The sequence below is a fragment of the Cetorhinus maximus genome, chromosome 18 (assembly GCF_964194155.1).
Source record: "Cetorhinus maximus chromosome 18, sCetMax3.hap1.1, whole genome shotgun sequence".
Classification (NCBI taxonomy): Eukaryota; Metazoa; Chordata; class Chondrichthyes; order Lamniformes; family Cetorhinidae; genus Cetorhinus; species Cetorhinus maximus.
This window is the reverse complement of record NC_135896.1, coordinates 77,802,040-77,828,767: the sequence shown is the minus strand read 5'-3', so window position 1 is coordinate 77,828,767 and position 26,728 is coordinate 77,802,040. Positions and strand designations below refer to the sequence as shown.

Below are 26,728 nucleotides of genomic sequence, written 5' to 3'. Positions count from 1 at the left end.
CAGTATCCAGTGTCTTCAGCCGTTTCTTGATATCACGTGGAGTGAATCAAATTGGCTGAAAACTGGCATCTGTGATTCTGGGGACCTCCTGAGGAGGCCGAGATGGAATCATCCACTCAGAACTTCTGACTGAAGATTGTTGCAAATGCTTCAGCCTTATCTTTTGCACTGCTGTGCTGGGCTCCTCCATCCTTGAGGATGGGGATATTTGTGGGGCCTCCTCCTCCAGTGAGTTATTTAATTGTCCATCACCATTTATGACCTGATGTGGCAGGACTGCAGAGCTTAGCTCTGATCCGTTGGTTGTGGGATCACTTAGTCCTGTCTATCACTTGCTGCTGTTTGGCACGCAAGCTATGTAATAGCTTCACCAGGTTGACAACTCATTTTTAGGTATGGCTGGTGCTGCTCCTGACATGCCCTCCTGCACTCTTCATTGAACCAGGGTTGATCCCCTGGATTGAATTGATGGTAATAATAGGGTGAGGGATATGCCGGGCCATGAGGTTACAGATTGTATTCGAGTACAATTCTGCTGCTGCTGATGGCCCACAGCGCCTCATGGATGCCCAGTCTTGAGTTACTAAATCGTTTGAAATCTATCCCATTTAGCACAGTGGTAGTGCCACACAACACAATGGAGCGTATCCTCAATTTGAAGGCAGGACTTCGTCTCCACAGTACAGTGGTCACTCCTACCAATACTTCCATGGACAGATGCATCTGCGGCAGGCAGGGTGGTGAGGATGAGGTCAAGTATGTTTTTCCTTCTTGTTCGTTCCCTCACCACCTGCCACAGACCCAGTCTAGCAGCTATGTCATTTAGGACTCGGCCAGCTCGGTCAGTAGTGGCGCTACCGAGCCACTCTTGGTGATGGACATTTAAGTCCCCCACCCAGAGTACATTCTGCGCCCTTGCCACCCTCAGTGCTTCCTCCAAGTGATGTTCAACATGGAGGAGCACTGATTCGTCAGCTCAGGGAGGGCGGTACATGGTAATCAGCAGGAGGTTCCCTTGCCCATGTTTGACCTGATGCCATGAGACTTCATGGGGTCCGGAGTTGATGTTGAGGACTCCCAGGGCAACTCCCTCCCAACTGTATACCACTGTGCCACCACCTCTGCTGGGTCTGTCCTGCTGGTGGGACAGGACATTCAGAGGGTGGTCAACCTGTGGAATTCTCTACCACAGACAGCTATGGAGGCCAGGTCATTGAGTATAATCAAGAAAGAAATTGCTAATTTTTTGGATATCGGGGCATCAAGGGGTATGGAGAGAAAGTGGGAATATGGCGTTGAGATAGAAGATCAGCCATGATCATATTGAATGGTGGAGCAGGCTCGAAGGGCCGAATGGCTTTCTCCTGCTCCTAGTTTCTATGTTTCTATGAAAAGGGTAAGAGGTGTTAAGTTGAGGTACAAGTAAATAGGTTAGATCTAACATTTGCATTTATGGACAAGTTCAGAGGTTGTCCGAATTTCATAGGGGAGTCAGAGGTACAAAGGAAAATGTTTGCATCTTTCAGGAGTCTATCGGTAAATTGTTAGCGGGGATATTATATTTTTATTGACCCAAAAGCAAAGCCAAGATGGAAACATGAAAGATCTTTTATTTGGAAGGGTTCAGGTTTCAAATAAGTGTGTGAAAACAATGGGACTGAGATTAAAGGGAAAAAACAGTATGTTAGAGTTACTGTGGATAGCTATTAAGCTGGAGAGATGGCTGTCTAACTGTTAAGCTGGAGATGGCTGGAGATAGCTGGAGCAACTGAGAAGTCTTGCTATTGAGAAGCAGTTTTATTCTAAAGTGGATTCCATACCATAAGGTGGAAGAGGGTAAAGGTCATGTGGTACACCTTTATTGAAGCTACAGCAGTTTGTCTCATGTGATATTACTGGATTTTTCATATTTAAACATCTATAAGGGACTGTTGCCTAGAAGGTGTTGATTTTTGGGTTTGACCAAGTAGAGAGGTTCGGGGGAATGTTTTGTAAGTCTAACCGTAATTGTGTAACTGTAATCTGTTTAAGTTTTCTTTTTTTCTCTTGTTAATAAAGCTTTTACTTTCAATTTTTAAAAACCCAAAAGTGTTACTGGGCCTCTTACTGCTGAGATCACAGTCACCTTCTTATTATCAGAATACAGAAAAAAGGTTATGGCCCGTAAGCCAAGTTTCCCTCTGGGATTTGGTTTGCGCAGCAATTAACACTGGCTGTGGTCATAACACCTACCATCTACTCGACCCCCTGTCCCATTCTCCCCTTCCTGGAATAAACTATTCAGAAATTTGTCACCCTCCTTTACGTGTCAGGGTGTCTCTAACTCGCACTCCCAGCTCTGCTCTAAGGAGAATAATCCCAGCTACTCTGGTCTCTCCACATAACTCAGATCATTCAACCCTAGTCCCATTCTTGTAAATCTCCTTCCCACCCTTTCCAAGGCCTTCACATCCTTCCTAAAGTGTGCTTCCCAGAACAGGACACAATAAGCTGGGGCCAAACCACTAATTTTTATGATGGTTTATTATATCTTTCCTTTTGTGTTCTATGCCTTTATCTATAAATCCATGGGCTCTGTTTGCATTTTAACAGCTTGATTAACTTGACCTACCACCTTCAAAGATTTGTGTATGTGAACCCCCAGGTCTCTCTGTTCCTGAACCTCATTAAAAATGTACCACTTAATTTATATTACTGGTTCTCATTCTTTCTTCCAGAGTACGTCACTTCACACTGCTCTGCATTAATTCTCATCAGCAATGTGCTTGCCTGTTTCACTGGTATGTCCACTCCCAAAGTCGATTACTGTCCTCCTCATTGTTTACGACCTAGCCAAGTCACAGAATATGGTTGCAATTAATAAAAGGGCGAGTCGTTGGTGTCCTTACAGGCTGTTATATACTGTACCTATCATGTACTCATCATCGACTGCAAATGTGTTGACTTCCTCAGGAAACTCCACCCATAAAGGCCTGTGAAGGAAAATGCCAACAGTCACTTATTGGAATCATAAGGGAACACCCCCAGTAACTCACTGTGTTGAAAGAAAAATTGGGTTACAGGAGATTTTATATTTAACTTGTAAACATTTGATGTTAGTGTCAGATAACATAAGTGGAGAACAAAATCCATATACATAAGCCAGCAAAGAATCTGCACTCAGGACACAAATATCATATCCCACAAGCAATGTGGTTAAGTCATGCACTGTCAATTTCCAGCACTTCTGGTGTAGTTTATTCTATTATAATTCACTGCCAAAATAATTTACGGAAGCACCAAGTAAAGCATTAAATTAGAAGATTGAGCGATATGTTGAAAGGGGCACACATCCATGTATTCAGTGAAAGATTCCTGGATAACTGAGTTTATTGGGCTGTGGATAAGGTCTATACAAGAGCAAAGAAGAATGACTGCCTGGATGAGATACCAGAGGGCTGCTGGCACCCAAGGAATGGTCCACAACAATGTTAACACCTTTAGGTGAAAGGTGGAGGGGAGATTTGAGCATTAGTTCCTCAAACAACCCCACCATTCTGGGGTAAAAGCAAAATACTGTGAATGCTGGAAATCTGAAAAAAAAAAACCAGAAAGCTCTGGAAAAATTCAGCAGGTCTAAAAGCATCTGTGGGGAGCAGAAAACAGAGTTAACGTTTCGAGTACCTATGACGCTCTGAAGAAGGGTCATATGTACTCGAAACGTTAACTGTTTCTTTTCTCTCCACAGATGCTGTTAGACCTGCTGAGTTTTACCAACATTTTCTGTTTTTTTTCACCATTCTGGGGTACAATTAGCTAACTTATCACTTAAACTGACCTGAACCTCATGCCTTGTAATTTACATAATTAAGCACTCTGCAGATCACAATGTACCAATGAACACCCGACATTTATTGGAAATGTGGGGTTGCTGTTTACCTGATGATTGGCTCTGCCTTGATATGGGCCATGTAGAAGAGTGTGTACCAGAATGGCAGCAGTGCATATCGCTCTCGAATTGTTTCCCGGATAATCCTGGTGTTGTCCTCTCCAAACAACCATGGCTCTCGCCGCTCTGTCTCTGTGTGGGAATGGTTCCTGAAGAAAGGTTGGTACGCAGCAGCCTGGTACCAGCGAACAAGGAGCTCTGGCTCAGGATTCTGCACAAACCCACCGACATCAGCTGAAGAAAAAGAAGAACATTTTGGAAAGGGCAGAAGGCAGAACAGAGGACAGGGGTGTACAATCCTATTTGTTGGAATATTCTCACCTTTCAGAGGAATTTTGAACAGACACAATTCCTTGAAAAGCCAGGAGGCAGAAGGTTTTGAAATCCCTGCCACAGCGCTGCCATGTTGGGTCTTGTGGAGAGGACTCATGACAATGGACATTGGGCAGAATTTAGCCCTTGGCTGGCGGGCGGGCAGCTGAACCCCGCCGCCGAAACGGGGCCCGCCGCCATTTTGAGTGCGCAAGCCAATTAAGGCCTACCCGACAGGAAGTGCTATGCACTTCCTGTTCCGGCGGGGGAGGGAATCCCCAGTTGCCAAAGTGCGCTCTTTCGCGCATACACACAAAAGAGCACACTGCTCCCTGAGGCAAAGTCCTGTCTCAGGGCGTTTAGTGAAAGGTAAGTAAAGTCAAAATATAGAGACATTTTAAAATTATTAACATATCCCCTTCATGTGACAATGTCACACAAGATGGGACATGTTGATAACAAACTCAAAAAATTTATTAAATTTTTACAAAACGGTAATGAAACTTCATCCCGCCAGTGGATGAAGTTTCATTTTTAATCTACAGGTCGCTGGGGCACCTGGCCTGCCTGCCAGCCTTAAGGTTGGCCAGGCAGGGCATTTAACTATCTTAATGAGCCTGGAAATGGCCTTAATTGGCCACTGACAGGTCGGCCGGCGGACAGCTGATTTTGCTGTCCGCCCACCTTAAGATTTAAATGGCCTGGAATGACGTCGGGGATTCCTCCTGACGTCATCCCGCGTCATTTTCCCCTCGGCGAGCAGGGCCCGCTCCCAAATCGCCGAGGGGAAAATCCTGGCCATTATATAGAAACAGATCTAACTGAATATGTAATGATCTTCCTCCACTTGCAAAAGAGTAATGGGTTCATGGAACAAAATTTATCATCTAAAACATTGTCCTGTAAATTTCAGAAGGTAGAATTGCCCTGGTAATAATCAATTATTCAGCTGCAATGCAATAAGCACATATTGTCGCTGGACTAGTAATCCAGAGACACAGGGTAATGCTCTGGGGGCCCAAGTTCGAATCCCAGCATGGCAGAATTTGAATTCAATAAAAAACCTGGAATTGAAAATCTAATGATGACCATGAAACCATTGTTGATTGTTGTAAAAACCCACCTGGTTCACTAATGTCCTTTAGGGAAGGAAATCTGCCATCCTTACCTGGTCTGGCCTACATGTGACACCAGACCCACAGTAATGTGGTTGACTCTTAAATGCCCTCTGAACGAAGGATGGGTAATAAATGATGGCCCGGCCAGTGACACCCACATCCCATGAATGAATAAAAAAAAGGATACCATTCAAGTGGGGGGAACAAAAAGGAATGTGGTAGTGATAGGAGACAGTATCGTCAAGGGGATAGAAACTGTTCTCTGTAGCCACAACTGGGAGTTCCAAAGGTTGTGTTGCCTGCCCAGTGCCAGGGTTAAGGACATCTCCTCATGGCTGGAGTCAAATTTGGAGTGGAAGAGGAAGGATCCAGTTGTCATGGTACACATAGGAACTAACGACATATAGGCAGAGCTAGGAATGATGTTTTACTGAGAGAGTTTGAGGAGTTAGGGTCCAAATTAAACTGCAGGAAGGAGATTTAGAAATCCAAAGAGAAAAGCCATGGCAACAGAACAGTGTGGTTGTTTTTACTGCTACAGGTAAAAACAAGCAGAGCGGGATGGGAAGGGTCAGAGTATTTAACAGTAATTGTACATCAGCTGGTAAGGTCCATGCAGGGAATAATAGTAACAAAATTAAATACAAGGTGCTTTTTTCTGAATCCATGAAACATCTGCAATAAGACAAATGAACAAGTTGCATAAATAGAGAGAAATGATTTAGGTCCGATCAGTATTACAGGTATATGGTTGCATGCTGGTCAAGGTTGGGAAATAAATATTCTAGGGTACACATCACTTTGAAAAGATAGACAAAATGGCAAATGAGGAGAGGTAGCCATGGTAGAAAAGGATCACATAAGGACATTAGTGAGGAAGGATCTTGGCTCAGAAAATCATGAAGTAGGATCAATATGTGTGGAGATAGGAATAGCAAGAGTCAGAAAACACTGGTGGGAGTAGTTTATAGGCTCCCTAACAGTAGTCTTATTATTGGAAGAACATTAAAAAAGGAATTATTGGAACGTGTAACAAAGGAAATGTAAGAATTGTGGGGTACTTTAATCTTCATATAGAGTAGACGAATGAAGTTGGCAAGGGTGGTATAGAAGATGAATTTGTAGAATGTTTTTGTGACAGTCTCATTGAAACATATAACATTCTGACAGGGATGGACAGACTGGATGCAGGGATGATGTTTCCTCTGGATGGGGGTCTAGAACAAGGGGTGACAGTATCAGGTTGCGGGGTAGACCATTTAGCACTGAGATGAGGAGAAACTTCTTCACTCAGAGGGTGGTGAACCAATGGAATTCTCTACCACAGAAGGCTTTGGAGGCCAAGTCACTGAATATATTTAAGGAAATAGAGAGATTTCTGGACTCTGAAGGCATCAAAGGGTATGGGGAGAGTGCAGGAGTACGGCGTTGAGACAGAGGATCAGCCATAATCATATTGAATGGTGGAGCAGGCTCAAAGGACCGAATGACCTACTCCTGCTCCTATTTTCTATTTTTCCTGGAGCAATACATTATGAAACTAACTAGGGGGGTAAAACTAGTTTAGATCTAATATTGTGTATTGAAAAAGAGTTAATTAGTAATCTCATAATAAAAGATCCGCTGGGAACTAGTGACCAAATTGCAAGGTAATTCCATGTTGAGTTTGAAAGTAACATATTCCAATCACAAATAAGAATCTTAAAACTTAAACAAAGCCATTTCATAGGTATGAGGGGAGAACTGATTAAAATTCATTGGCTAAATAGACTAAAGGTATAGCTGTAAATAAACAGGGGGAAAAGAAACAATTCAACATGTCTAGTAAGTATACATTCCATTGATAAACAAAAACTCAGCAAGAAAGATCCATCCAAAGCTTAATCAGGAAGTTCAGGATAGTATTGTATTAAAATAAGAGGCTTTTTAAAATTCTTTCATGGGTCGAGGGCACCGCTGGCAAGCCAGCAATTGGTGCCCATCCTTAATTGCCCTTGAGAAGGTGGTGGTGAGGCACCTTCTTGAATCGCTGCAGTCCATTTGGTCCAAATACAGCCACAGTACTGTTAGGAAGCAATTTCCAGGATTTTGATCAAGTGAAAGTAAAGGTACAGCGATATATTTCCAAGTCAGGATGATGTGTGGCTTGGAGGGGAACTTTCAGGTGGTGGTGTTCCCATGTGCCTGCTGCCCTTATTCTTCCAGGTGTTAGAGGTTGAGGGTTTGGAAGGTGCTGTCGAAGGAGCTTTGTTAAGTTTCTGCAGTGCATCTTGTATATACTACAGTGCTGCCAAGTGGAGAGCATTCAATCACACTCTGGATTTCTGGCTTGTAGATGGTGGACAGCATTTGGGGAATCAGGAGGTGAGTTGCTCACCTCAGAATTCCCAGCCTCCTATCTGCTCTTGTAGCCACAGTATTTACATGGCTGGTCCAGTTCAGTTTCTGGTCAATGATAACCTCAAGGATAGTGGGAGTGGGGGGTATAGTGGGGGATTCAATGATGGTTATGCCATTGATTGTCAAGGGGAGATGGTTAGATGTTCTTGTTGGAGAAATGCCATTGTGTGGTGTGAATGATACTTGCCATTTATCTGTCCAAGCCTGAATGTCCTCCAGGTCTTGCTGCATATGGACACAGACTGCTTCAGTATCTGAGGACTTGTGAATGCTACTGAACATTGTACAATCATCAGTGAACATTCCCACTTCTGACCTTATGATGAAGCGAAGGTCATTGATGAAGCAGTTGAAGATGGTTGAGCCAAGGACACTAGCCTGAGGAACTCTTGCAGCGATATCCTGGGACTGAGATGATTGAACTACAAAAACCACAACCATTTTTCTTTGTGCTAGATATGACTCCAGCCAGTGGAAAGTTTTCCCCTGATTCCTATCGACATCAATTTTACCAGGGATCCTTGACACTACACCTGATCAAATGTTGTATTGATGTCATGGGCAGCCACTCTCACCTCACCTTACAAGATTGCAAAGAATGGTAGCAATTCTGGTGATTGGGAGTGTTTTAGAAACTAGCAAAGGGCTATCAAAAAGTTGATAAAAAGGGAACATATAGAATGAGAGCAAACTAGCCAGGAACATAAAAACAGATTGTAAGAGCTTTTATAAACATATAAGAGACTATCTAAAATAAAGTTAGTCCCTAAGAAGCAGAGACATTGAGATAATCATGGGAATTGAGGAAATGGTAGAGACATTGAACAAATATCTTGTGTCTTCACAGTAGAAGACACAAGTTACATGCCAGAAATAGAGGGTAGCCTAGGTGCTGAAAAGAGTGAGGGAATTAAAGAAATTACATCAGCAGAGAAAGAGTACTGGAGAAACTCAAGAAACTAAAACCCCAGAAATCCCCAGGGTGTGATGGCCTATATCCTAGGGTTCTAAAAGAGCTGCATAGTTAGTGGATGCTCTGGCTTTGATTTATCAAAATTCCCTAGATTCTGTTACGCTCCCAGCAGATTGGAAGTTAGCAAATGGAGAGAGAAAGCAGGGAGCTACAGGCCAATCAGCCTGGCATCAGCCATCAGTAAAGTGCTGGCATCTATTACTAAGTAAGCCCTAACAATGCACTTAGAAAATCATAGAATGAACAATCAAGGCCAACATGGTTTTACAAGAGGGAAATCATGTTTGACAAATTTATTAGAGTTTTTTGAGGTTGTAACTAGTCAGGTAGATAAAGGGGAACCAGTAGATGCAGTATACCTGGATTTCCAAATGGCATTCCATAAGATGCCACACAAAACGTTAATAGATAAGATAAGGATTCATGGAGTTGACTTAGACAAAGAGTAATGTATCTAAGTTTGCTGATGATACAAAGCTGGATGGAAACGTAAGTTGTGAGAATGACACGGAGAGGCTGCAAAGAGATACAGACAGATTAAGTGAGTGGACAACAAGGTGGAAAATGGAATATAATGTGTGGAAGTGTGAGGTTATTCTCTTTGGTCGTAAGAACAGAAATGAAGAGTTTTTTTTAAAAAGGTGTGAAACTTGTAAATGTTGATGTTCAGAGAGACTTGGGTGTATTCATACGAGGGACACAGAAAGTTGGCAGGCGTGAAATAGCATTTTTATGCAAATGTCCTTTATTCCAAGGAGATTGGAGTACAGGAATAAAAAAGTCTTGCTACAATTGTGACCAGACCTAGAGTACTGCATGCAGTTGTTGTCTCCATATTTAAGGAAGGGCATGCTTGCATTGGAGGCAAGGTTCACTAGATTGGTCCCTGGGATGAGCGGTTGTCCTATGATGTGAGGCTGAGTAAGTTGGGCCTATATTCTCTGGCGTTTAGAAAAACAAGAGGTAGTCTCATTGAAATGTACAAGACTCTGAAGGGGCCTGACAGGGTAGACAAAGAGGCTGTTTCCACTGGTTGGGGAATCTAGAACATGAGGCACAGTCTGAGGATAAGAGATCAATCATTTAGGACTGGGATGAGAAGAAATTTCTTCACTCAAAAGGTTTTGAATCCTTGGAATTCTCTATCTCAGAGAGTTGTGGATGCTCCATCGCTGACTATATTTAAGGCTGGGATAGACAGATCTTTGGTCTGAAAGAGAATAAACGCTTGTGGGGAGCAGGTGGAAAAGTACAGTTGAAGCCCAAGATCAACCATGATCGTACTGAATGGCACAGCAGGCTCAACTCCTGCTCTTGTGTTGACTCTTACCTCCACAGAATGAGATGCCAGTTATACTGAGATTAAGTAGCATTGGGATTGAGATTTTAAGGTAACTCCATTCAGCTACATTGTCTCCTGTCCATACTGCTCCTAATAAACAGAAGTGAATGAGAAAGCACGCAGAACAGTAAATAAGTCATACAACATTGTATTTTTAGTGATGCAGTTCTTTTTTTAAAACACTTCTCAATTTTTTCCTCTTGTGGAGAGCTGACTCTTGCTGGTGTTCACTGCCACAGGCCAGTCATCCTCTGATAGCTTACCAAAGAGGCCATTCTTTACATGTGAACCTTGATCGTGAGTACTGGGAAGCTTTTTCACTATAGTAAACATCACAACTCAGTCAGATCCTGCCCACACCCAACATCCACACACACGTGTTTGTCAGGTGTTGCTAGAAAGTATTCAGTAACAGGAAGCTTGGTGATTTTTGCCCTCTGCCACCCTGAGGCACTAAGGCCAACTGTAGCACCCCAACTTCTGCCTTGTATAGAAATGACTGAAGTTTGGATAGGGGTATGATCAGAAATTTCACTGTAGCTTCAACAGAAAGAAGGATCAGTAACTGGTGTAATCACCATAGATTTACAAAGTGACTGCACACTGTGACAGTCAGTAGAATCAGATCATTTAAACTGGGCTCAGGACTGAGATCTGTATCTTCAGGCTCCAGTTTGCCTCTCTCATTTTGTTCCCCATTTCTGCCTCCCAATTTGCTCTTCTCAATCACAGCGCTGTTAGCTTACTGCAATTGCTCAGTTTTAGTCACAGGTGAAAGCATGGATCAAGGAGAGGCCATCAAGCCAATGACCCATCAGGTTCCATGAAACCTCCTGAGGACTTTGAGAAACTTTCTCCTGAATGTCCTGGGGAGAGAGGCACCCAACCTCAGCTTAACTGAGAAAGAGGAGGATTTTGGTGGATCTTGATAGCCAGAAGGATTGCACAACATTTATGCCAGCCTGGCCCCAATGCTCAAGCTGAACCTCCAAGGAGGGTTTCTTGCTACAGCAAAAGTTTTAGATGGCACAAGTGATCTCAGATAGAGCAACATATCTACATGGTAGGAAAAAAAGCAGGTGGCTAGGCAGTTAAAACTGCTTACCTGCTCGAAGTTGCTAGGATTCTGCTATCCTTTCCAATGCAAAATGGGTATTTCTAATCTCAGGTTAAGTTAAGATTCAGATCTTTGTGTCTTAATGGAGGCTTTTCCAGTTAATACTGTTCTTCCTACATATTGGAAAAGGCCAGACAGGATCATCATACACCCAAAATAAAATCTCAACTAAAGTGGAACTTGAACACTATGGTACATTTGGACACAGCGGGGATGAACTTCCATGAGGGTCTGCTGGATTATCAACCATAACGTTGGGAGAAATCCTGCAGAGATTCACTACGTGTACACTGGATGACCCTAGTCCAAGACGTTTTAAATAATTTTCTCTTTGCATCATGACACTACTGTATGCTACAGCACAAACACAACCTCAGGCCTGTCAACTCCTGATCACTAACCATATCTCTGCGATCCAGCAAAGAAAGAACGAGTCAAGACAAATGGCCTCTCTATTCCTCCAGATCGACGGATCAGACCTTCAGCTGTTGCCCATTGCTGGTGCAAAACACACAAAAATATAACATCAGCTCGCTTTTGTTTTTGCTTTTTATATAACAAAAGTTTTAAAACTGTTATAAGCTCAGGGAATCCAATGGTGACAGTGGACGATTATCCATCTGGCTCTGATCTGCCATTTAGAGGAATTCACCAGTTTACTAGAGTGAGCATTCCAGGGCTCACGTGCTCTAGTATTCTAAAATATGAACAATGACAATTCATCAGGCCTGTCCCACACAACTGTGATACCTTCTGCATCACAATGGAAACACTCTCCACCTGAGACCATGTCATCTCCAGGGAGTAGTGAATATCTCGGTTAATTTGGAGGAAAAATCTGAGGAATTCCTCCTTTACCTCCTTAGGTGATTTAGGTGATCCAGGAGAACTCTGATTAATGCAGTGTCTATCTTTTATAAATGATCTTCGCCCAAGCCAGAAACAGGTCCAGCTCTCACTTGAAGAATTCAGCAAATCGGCATTCACCGCACGAGCCAGTAGCCTGTTCATGTACAAGGAAAAAATAGCATGCTAATGAGCATTCTGCAAGTTCCATGTATTTTGTAGATGGAACTATCGGGTGTGCTTTTGATGTTATGGTTCAACATTGTGGGACACTGTAGTTAAAATTATAATTCTGTACGCAGCTCACAGCAAACAATTGCTTCAAATTGGTATTAATTGGTAACATTGTTCAATGAGACTGAGTTAGCACCGACTAGAGGAAGCTTTCCTCTGTAACTTTCTGTGCTATACCTCAGCTAAACTATTCATTTTTTCAGCCTTAACATCCCTCACTTCAACAAGCACAAAATTCATAAAAATGAATTTTCAGTAAGAAAAAGATTCAATGCATAATTAACCCATTTTGCACATGCGTAAAATACTATTTCTACATCACCACATCCATGATACCAGCAGAATCTAACAATGTCCAGACAGCAACTAGTACACCAACTGTGTGCGATAGAGTTTACCTGATAAAAACCATACAGGTTGTGCACCTCCCGGTGCTCCCATCCACCGGTGTGCAGTGCCTGCTTGTGCATGGTGAGTTCAGGTCCATCAAACACGGTTGGCTCGTTCATGTCATTCCACATAAAGAGAATATCCGTGGAATCCTGCAACATAGAAATGTGTTCCAAAGAGTAACATGCTGCTCTCTCTTATTTTTTCTCCTCTTTGTTCAAAGTACATTCCATGGGCACTGGTTGCCCCCCCATATATTTCGCCCAAGTGGCCAATAGCCCGCCCAAGTGTCCACTTTTCACGTATGAGCCTAGACGTAATGGGGTGAAATTTGTTTTTGGCAAAATGGGTGATTGCGAATCAGCAGCCAGTTTTACATGCTATCCAACTGAAGTCTATGGAAAAGAAAATCAAACAGGGTGTAAAATGAGCTGACGGTCCTTTACATCTTTTTTGGCACTATCGCCGAAGACCAATTTCACTCTGCTCACATAGCCTATTTCACCATGGGTGAGGCAACATACATGAGCTCAATTCAGCCCTATTTTACATCCACACACACGTACGCTCAAGCACAGGTCACTGGATAGTGATCAAGTGCAATACCCCGACTGATTATCATTTTCCCTGGTTCAAGTGTGCTGGATTCTATTGGAATAGCCTTGGTGAGGCCAGCAAATTTAGCTCTGATCCCAAACTAAGTCATTTTCCAATAGTGTGGAAGAACTCATTGGGCAGAATTTAATGTAGGCGATGGAGGTGTTGCCCACCAGCTGGATAGCCATGGACAGCGCAGCGTCACCTCTTTTCTGGAAGATCCACCGCATTACTGGGTAGTGGCTAGCCTTTCCTGGGATCGAGGTCTCCGCAGGCAGAAATTCCAGCCGCTGAGAGCTGCTAGCCAATCAGAGGCTGGCAGCTCTTCATTGCCCTGCAGCGCCACTGGGAGGCAGTGGCTGCTGCCAGTAATGCATCCATCCGAGGTCCAGGATCGGCAAGGGGCCCAGGTCATAGTTGAATGATGGCAGGAGGGGGTTCATGGGATGTGGGGTCATGGGGGAGAGGTAGGTAGGGAGAGAGATCAGCAGCAAGGACAGAGTCCCACAATCAGACATTGGCTGGCTTTGAATGAGGGAACGTGCACCAACCCTCACCCCGACTCTGGAAGCTGCAAGTTATCCTGACAGGGTTTGCTTTTCAGGCTTCGCAAATGGCGAGACCCCACCTGTCACTGGGTGAATATACCAGCAGCGATGGGATGAGGCCCTTAAGTGGACATTAATTGTCCACTTAAGGATCTCAACTGGTGGCAAAACAGGGAGGATGTGTGCGAGCCTTCTGCCACAGATTTAACTGAGGCAGAGATGGAAGGCAGTGGCCACCCTCCTGCCTGATTAAATGCTCCCCACCATCAAACTCGCCACAGGATGGAGCAATACATTCTGCTCATTGCATTGACTCCATCTCTAGTTTATTCATGCAACCTGTGGGGAAGCACCTATTTTTCTAGTCAGGTTAAACATTTAGTAGAACTGCATTAATTTTGTAGATTACAATGATCATGAAATTTCACTTCAAATACTCAAAATAACATCACTTGACCTAGCACACTTGTGCCAACTTTCTGGAGAACTACACATATAGTCCCATGTCCCTGTCCTTTCCCCTTCTACTCATTGTGCCCATACCAGCTCTCTAAAAGGGGTATCTACATCGTCCCCTTTCCATGTGTTTTCCCCATATCCTTTCGAATTTTCTCTTTTTGAAACCAGTAGAAATAATCTCACGGCACAAAATAGCCCCTTTTTAGCATTAATTGCTAATCTTCATGAGAGAAGCCACTGGATGATTAATATAAAAAATGGAAGAATCTCACAGAGGTACAGTAATGGGTGCTCTTCTGAGACATGCTGAGATACATTGTTGGCACAAAGTAGAGGAAGTGTTCCTCTGCATCTGAGTGGTATAATCAGACTGGGAGTACTTGGTGATGAAAATGGATGCAGGAAAAGCAAAATAGGGTGACTTGTGCCTCTTGTTTCCCACACATGTCTCCTAGCTCTGTACCTCCCCAAACCCCACTCTCTTGCTTTTTACATCTCTATTCTACATTTTCCTGCTTTCTGCTCTAAGTCTCTCCATTGCTCACTCACTTGCTCTCTGCTGGTCTCCAATCTCTTGCTTTCTACCTCTTCAGTCCCCATACTTTTGCTTTCTGCTGTGTGCCTCTCTGGTTTCCAGTTTCTTGCTCTCTGCCTTATACCTCTCTGGTCTTCAGTCCCTTGCTTTCTGCTCTTTGCCTCTCTGATCTGTGCTCTCTTTTTTTACCTACTTTGTGCCTCTCTGGTTCCTGCTCTTTGTGTCACTGCTCTCTGCCTCTCCTAGCAGCCCAGACAAGATCACAGAACTTTCCACACAACAGATAGCTGACACAAGCACATGACCCTCAGGCAATCCCTGGGTTCATGTACAATCCATGGAATATATTTAAGGGGCATAATTTTCACTGCAAAGTCACTGACAAACATGTTATGATGTTGTAATTCATCTTACAAAAAATCATACCACTTGTGCATTATGTAAATGTCATTCTTCCGGGTGTTTTTACATACAGAAATCATTAAGAAATCTCAAGTCCAAAGGAGGCGATTTTATCTAACAGGCTGTGTTGGTGCTGATCCTCCACATATGCAATACCCCAATGTCACACGCTCACACTGTTCCCATATCTCTTTATCTCTTTTTCTGACAATCTAAAAACAAATTGACAATGTTTTAAAGCTTAATTTTCTGCAGATGGATCAAATAACATCGGATAACTTGTAAACCAAAAGGTCAAAGCTTTCAACTCTCACATCACGTTTCTCTCATTCCCCTTTTTTTAAATCCAAACTTCTATGGACACTGTTCCTCTGAATCCCTTCCTCTCCCCTGAGCTCCTCAAACAGCTTCCTACATATTTCTCCTCCCTTCAATCAGTGTGTTGAAATCAAGCCTCGCCTCATGGTCTCCAACCCTTATGTATTCTGTTCCAAGGCCTCAACTGTGAAACAACTTACCTCCCTCTTTTAGTTTTCTCTTCTACAGTCAAAAGCACAAGCTTGGCATCTTATAATCACAACCTCATCTCTTTTCTCTTACATTTTTCAACCATGGTGGTGTCCAAGCCTTATGAACGTGAGAGTGAATCTTTAAGGTAATTACCTCATACTGGTCCAATCTGTGCTTGTTGGCATACCAGTTGCGGACTATGGGGTTCGTGAAATCTAAATATGCTGACACACCTAGTGATGCACAAAAACATAGAAAAAGTTCATCTTTATTAACACTTTGCAAAAACCTGGGCCTGAATTGTACCCTCGGGGTGCGCTCGAGGTTGGCACGGCCGGAAGCGGACGTAAGACCCGATCCTGGCTGACATTGTGATCTTATGCCAGTGCGAAACGCACCCAGAGAAAGGTTCAGAACTGCCGGTGGGGGCGGGAAGGGGGCAGGCGCCGACGTCACCCAGGTGCCGGTGAGCGCTTCCACTGAAATCCCTGAAGTTGCCTCAGGGAGCTGAGATGGCCAGAAAATAAAATGAAGCACAAAAATGCTGAAGAAAATGTCCATGTAGCACAATCAAGTGCCTGACAGCATACCTCATTAAAAAAAAATCCCCAGATATTTCTTTTTAGTTTAAATCTGAACAGAGGTTTCATGCTGCCCTTGGGTGAGGTTTGAGCAAAAATGTAAAGCCCATCTAGCTGATTGGCCCATCTACCAATCATAAGGTTGGACAGGCCACAAAAAATGACTGACAATTGGGCCGTTAATGAGCTTAATTGCCCGCTTTATTGTCAGCGGGCACGCTTCCGACTTTTGCATGCGCCCGCCGAGCAAAATATCACGCAAGTGCGCAATGACATCAGGACGCTCGCTCAACATCATCTTACGCGATCTTACACCTGTTTGGGCTGGGCACTTGCCCGACTTCAGGATGCAAAATTCTGGCCCTGAGGTGCTGGGAGCAGAGCTAGGCTTGGAGGATTCATACTGTGGATCCAAGGGCAAATCACATATTTAAGAAATAAAGAAATGGCATTTATATAGTACTTTTCATGACATCACATCCCAAAGCAGTTCACAGCTAATTCATTTTTTTTTACAAAAATCTATTGTATCTATTGTAAAAGATGGAAAGGCTACAACCGATTTTCACACAGCAAGGTCTCACAAACAACAATGAGATAAATAACCAGGCAATTTGATTTAGTGATATCAGTTGAAGGATGAATGTTGGCTGGGAGAACTCCCATCCATAGAGCCTAGGTTACATGCTTAAGCCTTTGCAATGGGACTTGAACCCACAATCTTCTGACTCAGCGGCAAGAATGCCACCACTGAGCTGAAGCAGACACCTAATTCATGCTTTAGCAACCCTGGCTCGGGTTAACCAAGACCTGGACCTCACATGTTTGGGTCAGAGATGTAGGAGGCAGCACTATCCAGGGAGAAGGGGTAATCAGGAATGCCAAACTGCAAATAGTTTTAAATATCTTATTAATAGGAACATAGCAACAGGAGTGGGCCATACAATCCCCCAAGCCTGTTTCACATTCAATTAGATCATGGCTGATCTTCACTCCATTTATCCCCTTTGGTTCCGTAACTCTTAATGCCCTTGGCTAACAAAAATCTAAAAAATTTCAGTGCATGGACGCACTGCACTGCCCACTGTTATATTAAATGTTACAGACCAGGTAGATCCCAGATACAGTCCTTCAACTGTGTAAATTTCAACAGGAACATCAGTAGGAGCACTAGCATTAGGATCACTATATTTGGACAAGGATGGGGAAAAAGAGATCAGCTTCAATAAGACGTTATCCAGCTGTTTCTGTACTTCATCGCTATCTAGTGACTTCTCAGAAAAAAGTACACATAGATGGAGATTAAGAACAGGAGCAGAATCAGCTGTGATTGATTCCATGGTCGAATGTTCTGCTGAAGCTCATCACCTAGGCTTGCAGGTGAAGGAGGACCACTACTGTAGAACTTGGTGGGTGAGGGGGGTGGGGGGTGGGGGGGGGGGGGGGGGGGGGGGAGGGGAGAGGGGAGATGGGAGTGGGGAGAGGAGAGGGGAAAGAGGGCAAGGAGAGAGGGGAGAGAGAGAGGAGAGAGCTGAGAGAGAAATAGAGAGGGAAAGTGAATGCGAGTGCAGGCCAGCAAGAAACTGGAAATAAAGCAATGTGAAATACTGAGAAAATTTCCTGTGTGCACTGGATTTGGTCAGATTTGATGTCTATTATTTAAAATTTATTACTGCACATTACAAAGTAAGAAATCTAAAGAAAGTTCATCATACAGCAGTTTTTTTTTTGCCTTACCTGGCCAGCAGGAGCCCTGGTACACCTCACCATTTTTATCCATCACAAAGTAGTTCTTGGATTTGGCCTCGCAGTAGAATGGGTACTTCTTATCCACTTTGATGTGAGGGTCACTGATAACTACCAGCTGGAGACATAAGAGAAGGTGATGATTCTGTGTAAGTCAAATATCAGCATATCTGAAGGAATGGAATGGTGTGTTTTATAGCTGCTAATTTCCCTTCCTGTCCTCTGAGGTGCTGACTCAAGCTTAATGGTTGCCAGGAGCCTTCTGGAACCGTAACCAGGTAACTATTCTGTATCTGTGGCCCTCGACAATGAGAGTTAGCAAGCTATCCAACAATGCTGGGAGGAGGGGAGTGGGTGGTATTGCTGAGACCGTGCTTAAATTGTGCTCTGGCCATTTTTCCATATGGTATCAATCTTGGCTTAGTAGCAGCCTGTAAGTAAGAAGGTTGTGGCTTCAAGCCACATTCCAGAGACCCGAGTACATAAGTGAAGCTGACATTTCTAATTCTGTACTGAGGAAATGCTACACTTGTCGGAGTGTCGACTTTTGGATGAGGTTTTAAACCAAGGCTCCATCTTTCCTCTTTGGTAGTTGTAAAACAGCCCACTGCACTATTCAACGAAGAGTGAGTTCTCCCAATCTCCAGGCCAACATTTATTCCTCAACCAACATCACTAAAACAAAATGATCTGATCATTTAGCTATTTTTTATTCATTCATGGGATGTGGGCATCACTGACTAGGGCAGCATTTATTGCTCATCTGTAATTGCCCTTGAGAAGGTGGTAGTGAGCTGCCTTCTTGAACCTTTGCACTCCATGTGGTGTAGGTACATCTTGCCAGGATTTTACGGCCCCGCAGCGGCGTGTCTCACCTCGACAGATGCAGCGAGCCATTTAAAACTCCACTCAGTTCGGCCAGACCGTAATATCCCATCGGGTGGGAGGGGCTGTAAAATCCTGGCCCACAGTGCTGTTAGGGAGAAAGTTCCAGGATTTTGACTTCTGTCTGTGTGCACAATTGGCTGTTGTTTCCCAGAACAGTGATTGCATTTCAAAAGTATTTAATTGGCTGTGAAGTGCTTTGGGACATCCTAGGTCAACAAAGGTGCCATAAATGAATGCAGGACTTACATAAATCAAGAAATGAAATAGGTTAAAAGGATGGAAAAAGAGCGTAAGGCCCAAATAAAAAAATAAAGCATAAGAAATAAAAAAAGAGAATTAGAAGCACAACACCAGCTTGAAGTGTATAAAGAAATACATTTATATTGTGATTTTCATAAGCACAGGAAGTCCCAATGTGCTTTACAGCCAATGAAGTGCTTTTGAGCTGTAGTGACTGTTATATGAATTATGCAGTCAATTTGCAGATAGCATGCTCCCACAAACAGCAATGTAATAATTACCAGATTGCTGTTTGTGGGAGCATGGTATCTGAAAATTGTAATAATTACCAGATAATTTTTTTTACTAACATTAACTGAGGGATAAATATTGGCCAGGATGCAAGAATAACCCCCTTGTTCTTATTCAAAATAGTGCTATAGGATCTTTTATGTCCACCTGATAAGGCAGACAGGGCCTCAGTTTAACATTTCATTTGAAAGGCTTGCTCAGTACTGTATTGTAGTGTCAGCCTTGAGCTTTTGTGCTCAAGTTCTGGAGTGGGACTTAAACTCACAATCTTCTGACTCAGTGGCAATAGCACTACCCACTGAGCCATGGCTGACACTACATGACCTGACTATAAGTTGGGCACAGCTGGGAGATAGATATTCCAGGTTATAATGTCTTTAGAAAGGACAGGGAACTGGAAAAGGAGAAACAGTAATATTAATGAAGTATAATAGTACAGCATGAGAAAAGGGGAAAATCAACAAGAGTGAGAAAGCAGTAAAAATTCTCTGGGTAGGGTAGAGGAATAATTTTCTTTTAAAATGGAAGATTTTGGTGGGTGTTATCTACAGACCACCTGGCAGCAGTGACAAAGTAACGGAATGCATAAATACGGGATTTGAGAAGAGTGGTTATACTAGAAAACTTTATTTTCACTTAGATTGAGAGAAGCTGAACAATTTAAGTCCCAAAAATGGCAAATTTCTTTTTTTAAGTTCTTACTTTTTCTTTGTTTCTTTTTTCTCTCAATTAATCCAACTTTTATTTCCCTCTATTTTACTTTCTATACCTGATTTGATATTAAATTAACCCACTTTTGCAGCCTGTAGTCTATTTATTTTTCAACCCTTTAATCTCCTTAATTAAGTAGACACAGTGTTTGTCCCATTCTTCACGAAGGTCTCAGATACCCTATTTCTCTCACCATATTATTAGTTTGCACTTCCAGCAACATTGTGGACAAAAAAGTTTGAAAACTAAACAAGCATAGACAAGTCTAATTAACAGGGCACGTTGCAAGACACGTAAGGGAGGCAGTGGCATTGTCAATGGACTATTAATCCATTGTTTGACCCGAGTTCGAATCCCACCACGACAGGCAGTGGAATTTGAATTCAATAAAAATCTGAAATTAAAAGTCTAAAGATGACCATGAATTGATTGTTGTAAAAACACATCTGGTTCACTAATGCCTCTTTAGGAAAGGAAATCTGCTGTCCTTACCTGGTCTGTCCTACATGTGACTCCAAGCCCACAAAAATGTCATTAAAATCCATCAAATTCATTAATGTCCTTCAGCGGAGGAAATCTGCAGTCCTTACTGGTCTGGCGTCCATGTGACTCCAGACCCACAGCAATGTGGTTGACTTATAACTACAATGTGGTTGACTTTTAATTGCAACAAATTCTGGTCTTGCCTGCGATGCCCACATTCCATGAAAGAATGAATTTAAAAAGTCACCCTGCTCCAGTAAAATGAAGGCCAATGTGTTCTTTAACCAACAAGAAAACAGGCGAGGTTAGATTTAGTGATGAGCCAGAAAATTGGTCAACAATCTAGGAACACATAGCTAACAATGATTATAACATAATTCAATTAGATATTAAATTTGAGGGTGAGAAGGGTGAGTCATGAATCAAGGTTTCAAATATGGGTAAGGCTGGCTTTGAGGGCATGAGGACCACATTGGGCTGTCCTTCAGCAGAGGAAATCTGCAGTCCTCGCCTGGTCTGGCCTCCACGTGACTGCAGACCCACAGCAATGTGGTTGACTCTTAACTGCCCTCTGAAATGGCCTAGGATATCATTCAGTTGTATCAAACCATCACTGAAAAGTTGAATAAGAATAAAACCAGATGGGCCGCCAGTCCTGGACATTGGAAACAACAAAGGCATACCCTGCCCTGTTGACCTTGCAAAGTCCTCACTAGCATCTGGGGACTTGAGCCAAAGTTTGGAGAGCTGTCCCACAGACTGGTCAAGAAACAGCCTGACATTGTCATACTCACCGAATCATGCTTCACAACAAATGTCCCTGGCACCTCCGTCACCATGCCTGGGTATGTTCTGTCCCACCAACAGCAAAAACCCACAAGAGGTGGCAGAACAGTGGTATACATCAGGAGAGGGTGGCCTTGGGAGACCTCAACATTGACTCCATACTCCATGAAGTCTCATGGCATCAGGTCAAAGTTGGGCAAGGAAACCTCCTGCTGATGACCACCTACTGCCCTCTCTCAGCTGATGAATCAGTATTCCTACATGTTGAACACCAGTTGTAAAAAGCATTGAGGGTACAGGGGCACAGAATGTACTCTATTTGGGGGACTTCAATATCCATCACTAAAAGTAACTCAGTAGTACCACAACTGACCAAGCTGGCTGAGTCCTAAATCTGCCAGACTGGGCCTACGACAGGCAATAAGAGAACCAAGAAGAGGGAAAAACATCATCCGCATCAATTTACCTGTCACAGATGCATCTTTCCATGACAGTATTGGTAGGAATGCATTATCCTTCTGGAGATGAGGACACGCTTCATCATGTTTGTGTGGCACTACCACCATGCTAACTGGGATCAGAACAGGTCCAGCAGCTGAAAACTTAGCATCTGTGAGGCACTGTGGGTCACCAGAAGCAGCAAGATTATATTCTGTCACAATCTGTAACCTCAGGGACTGGCATATCCCTCACTCTACCACTACTATCAACACGAGACTACATGCATGCTAAACAATGGAAGGAGCATGCTATAGAGAGTTAAGTGATCCCAAAACCAATGGATCAGAACAAAGCTCTGCAGTCCTGCCACATCCGGTTGTGAATGGTGATGAGCAAATAAAGAATTAATCAGAGGTGCAGGCTCCAAAAACATCCCCATCCTCAATGATGGCAGAGCCAAGGCATATCACTGTAAAGCAAGGCTGAAGCATTTGTAACCATCCTCAGCCAGAAGTGCTGAATGGATGATCCATCTCGATCTCCTCATAGGGAACGGTCTTCATACAATTTGATTCAGCAAGAGACGTTGAGATATGAAGAAACAGATGAAGGCTCTGGATACAGCAAAGGCTATGTGTCTGACAATATCCCGACTGTAGTACTGCAGATTTGTGCTCCAGAATTAACTCTTAACCAAGCTGTTCTACTACAACACTGCCATTTACCTGACTGTGTGGAAAATTGCCCAAGTATGTCCTGTCCACATATGCAGGACAAATCCAATTACTGCCCCATTAGAGCTTGCTCAGTCATCAGCAAAGTGATGGATGGTATCGTCGACAGTGCTATCAAGTGACATTTACTCAGCAACAACCTGTTTACCGATGCTCAGTTTGGGTTCTGCCGGGGCCTTACGGTTCCAGACCTTTCTAAATCCTTGGTCCAAACATACAATGGAGTTGGTGGGATGAGAGTCACTGCCCTTGACCAAAGCAACATTTGACTTGAGTGTGGCATCAAGGAGCCTGAGCAAAATTGGAGTCAATGGGAATCAGGGGAAAACTCTCCACTGGTTGGAGTCATACCTAGCACAAAAGAAAATGGCTATGGTTGTTGGAGGCCAATCATCTCAGTCCCAAGACATCACCGCAGAGTTCCTCGGGCTAGTGTCTGAGGCCCAACCATCTTCAGCTGCTTCATCAATGGCCTTCCCTCCAACATAAGGTCAGTGGTGGGGATGTTCGCAGGCACAGTGTTCAGTATCTCCACTTTTGACCAATATTCAGCAGTCTTTGCTAGAAAGATTGAGTGTGTGGCTGTTAGGCAAGGCAGGATGGTACCTGGCCTTATATCCTCCTTGATCACTCATTGAGTGGATTCAGAGTGGCCACTGGGAAAGGTAACAGAGCATCGCCAGTGCTGGAATTTGATTCCAGCATAAGCAGCCACTTTTGGGAGAGGCAGGCAAAAATTGCTAAACAGCTCAGCATCCCTATAGAACCCATAATATCTTGAACACTTACAGTCAATTCTCGATAAGTCAAACTCAGATGACACGAAATTCTGCTTGTGTCAAAGTTATCAACCATTCCCACTGGCAGAGTAGTAAAAGCTATAGAACACTGCCGAACATTAACCGAAATTCCACAGTGGTCAATCTGGGTTAGCCAAACTTTTGTTCGGTGCCAGCAAGAAGAATAATGCCAAAATCCTTTGCAAAAGTGGTGTTTCTGCGGTGCAAGAAAGTGGGCCAGGGATCATGTGACCACACCAGCCAATCAGAATGGATTGGTTAGACCCAAGCAGGCTCAAATTTCTCTGTGAAGCGATGAACAAAGCACGTAAATATGGCAAAACCTGTCAGAAAGTTAAAAGCATTGCTGATCGGAGAGAAGGTGAAGTTGATACAGCAAGTGGAAAATCATGGCATGAAGCAGAAAATGGCCATTGCGAAAAAATGGGAGATTCTGTCATCAAGTTTGTGCACCATTCTGAAAGCCAAGGAAAACATCTTGGAACAATTCAACAACAGGCATTCTGTCCAGCAAGAAAGATGATGAGAATGGCTGCCTATTCCGACGTTGAAAAAGCTCTGTGGTTCAAGGCAAACCGAGCAGAGGTCATGCCCATATCCAGCCCAATCCTGCAGGAAAACAGAGTTGCCATGGCGAAGAAGCTAGCACACAGGGAGTTCACCTGCAGCGATGATAGCTGAACCGATGCAATTCAAGGCACTACATCACCTTCCAAATGATAAGAATAAATGGGTCTTTTTTGGAGTGGCAGGCGGTGGTGACTGGTGGGATGCCATAGAGATCAGTGCTTGCTTGGGCCCCAGCTATTCATAATATATATCAATGATTTGGACGAGGGAACCAAGTGTAATATTTTGCTGACAAAACAGAACCTGGTGGAATGTGAGCGGTGAGGAGGGTGTTAAGAAGCTTCAAGGCGGTTTAGACAGGTTGAGTGAGTGGGCAAATACATGGCAGATGCAGTATAACGTGAATAAGTGTGAAGTTATCCACTTTGGTAGGAAACAGGATGGCAGAGTATTATTTAAATGGTGATAGATTGGGAAATGATGGTATGCAAAGGAACCTGGGTGTCCTTGCACACCAATCACTGAAAACAAGCATGCAGGTGCAGCAAACAGTTCAGAAGGCAAACTGTATGTTGGCTTTCATTGCAAGAGGACTTGAGTACAGGGGCAAGGATGTCTTACTGCAGCTGTACAGGGCCTTGGTGAGACCACATCTGGAATACTGTGTGCAGTTTTGGTCTCCTTACCTAAGAAAGGATATACTTGTCATAGAGGGAGTGCAGTGAAGATTCACCAGACTGATTCCTGGGATGGCAGGATTGTCGTGTGAGGAGAGATTGGGCCGTTAAGGCCTCCATTCACTGGAGTTTAGAAGAATGAGAGGGGATCTCATTGAAATGTATAAAATTCTGACAGGGTTGAACAGACTGGATGCAGGGATGATGTTTCCTCTGGCTGGGGGTCTAGAACAAGGGGTCACAGTCTTATGATATGGAGTAGACCATTTAAGACTGAAATAAGGAGAAAATTTTTCACTCAGAGGGTGGTGAACCTACGTAATTCTCTACCACAGAAGGTTGTGTAGGCCAAGTCACTGAACATATTTAAGAAAGAAATAGATAGATTTCTGGACTCTAAGGGTATCAAGGGTTATGGGGAGAGAGCAGAAGTATGGCGTTGAGATAGAGGATCAGCTGTGATCATATTGAATGGCGGAGCAGGCTCAAAGGGCCAAATGTCCCACTCCTACTCCTATTTTCTATGTTTCTAAGTGTTGAGAGTGCTGCTGGTACAACAGCAATGACAGATGTTTGGCTCCAAAATGGTCTCATCCACATCTTTAACGTGTATGCACAGTGTTATTTTTAACACGGATGAAACCGGACTGTTTTACTGTCTTTTGCCAGGCTGCTCTTTGATGTTTAAGGGGGGGACACGTGTAATGTCGGGAAGCAGAGCAAGGAATGCGTCACTGCTATGGCCTGCACCAAAATGGATGGCACTGAAAAGCTGCCGCTTCTCATGATAGGCAGGTCCAAGGAGCCACAGTGTTTTGCAAAAGTCAAGACACTACCCACACAGTATGAGACAAGTAAAACCCATTGAATGACGTCCAGCACTTTTGAGGAATGGGTCAGGAAAGTGGACAAAATGCATCAACAAAAGTCAAGGAACATTGTTGCCATCATAGGCAACTGCCCCATGCACCCTGATATCACTGGCCTGAAGAACGTTAAAACTGACGTTCTTGTCTCCCAACTCCATGGCCAAGCTCCAGCCTATGGACTGGGGGTAATTAGGAAGTTCAAAACTCAATTATGATGGTTGCTGATTTCTCAGCTTATCAAGGCCATCAATCCCACTCTACTAGAGGCCATGTTGATGCTGAAAAAGGCGTGGAAGATGGTGAAGGAAGCCACAATCGCAAACTGCTTCAACCACACTAGGTTCAAACAGGTTACAGCTGCACAAGCTGGCACAATTTGGCATTTGAATCTGAAAAGCAGAAAGTAATAAGTGTTAGAATGGCTCAATGTAGCATTTCAAATACAGTGTAGACTGTTTGTAGGTATATCTGGTTCTATACAGACACATTCATATGGCAAATTGGGCCTCCTTAGCTATCATTAAGCTCTGCTTAACCTGAGTTTAAAGGCACACCACTGGGATTTGACTCATTGGGAGTTTACTATATGTTTCTAGCATCTGCACATTGTGTACTGGCCTGCTGGATTCTGCCACACTCACCTTCCGATCTTTAGCTCGTAGGTGCTCCTGCATTTCCCGAGGGCTGGGAAATTTTGTCCTGTCCCAGGTGAAATAACGTTTCCCTTCGGTGTGGTCAATGTCAAGCCAGATGGCATCATAAGGAATGTCATTCACATCAAAACCAGCGTCTACTTGTTTAATGTCATTTTCATCCTTGTAGCTATAGCGGCACTGGTGGTGGCCCAGTGCAAACAGAGGAGGAAATGCCTGAGGACCTGGAGGCCAAGGAAAGCATTATTCGACAATCCAACAGGGAAAACACCTTTTTCAGTCTTTATAAGAAATGATCAACAGCCCCAAGTACTGAATTGATAAAGACAATACTACTTCTGCAGCTGATACAAACAAACCCATAGAGTGCCAAGCCTAATTCTGTGTTGTTCTGAGTTTGCTACCAGTAGCTGGGACTCTACTGTTGGTCTCAACCTCTCTGGGTAGGAAGAGGAAAATCAGCCAAGAACTCACCTGCTCAGCAATCCAATAATTCCGATTAGAGAGTGTGAATGTTGGGGGAAGACAGGACTGATTTCAACTGCTG

General features: G+C 43.5%; 1 protein-coding gene across 3 annotated transcripts in view; it reads right to left on the bottom strand.

Annotated features, from left to right (window-relative positions):
* LOC144693281 (neutral alpha-glucosidase C-like) overlaps positions 1-26,728 on the bottom strand; it is a 161,303-nt gene that overhangs the window by 27,796 nt on the left and 106,779 nt on the right. For all 3 annotated transcript variants that reach the window (XM_078563018.1, XM_078563019.1, XM_078563020.1), the window contains 8 exons: positions 26,170-26,405; positions 18,030-18,156; positions 15,865-15,944; positions 12,669-12,812; positions 11,592-11,688; positions 10,062-10,163; positions 3,919-4,162; positions 2,908-2,972 (listed from right to left, as the gene is read on the bottom strand). In XM_078563018.1, coding sequence (XP_078419144.1) covers positions 2,908-2,972; positions 3,919-4,162; positions 10,062-10,163; positions 11,592-11,688; positions 12,669-12,812; positions 15,865-15,944; positions 18,030-18,156; positions 26,170-26,405 — 1,095 coding nt within the window. The remainder of the gene's footprint in view (positions 1-2,907; positions 2,973-3,918; positions 4,163-10,061; positions 10,164-11,591; positions 11,689-12,668; positions 12,813-15,864; positions 15,945-18,029; positions 18,157-26,169; positions 26,406-26,728) is intronic.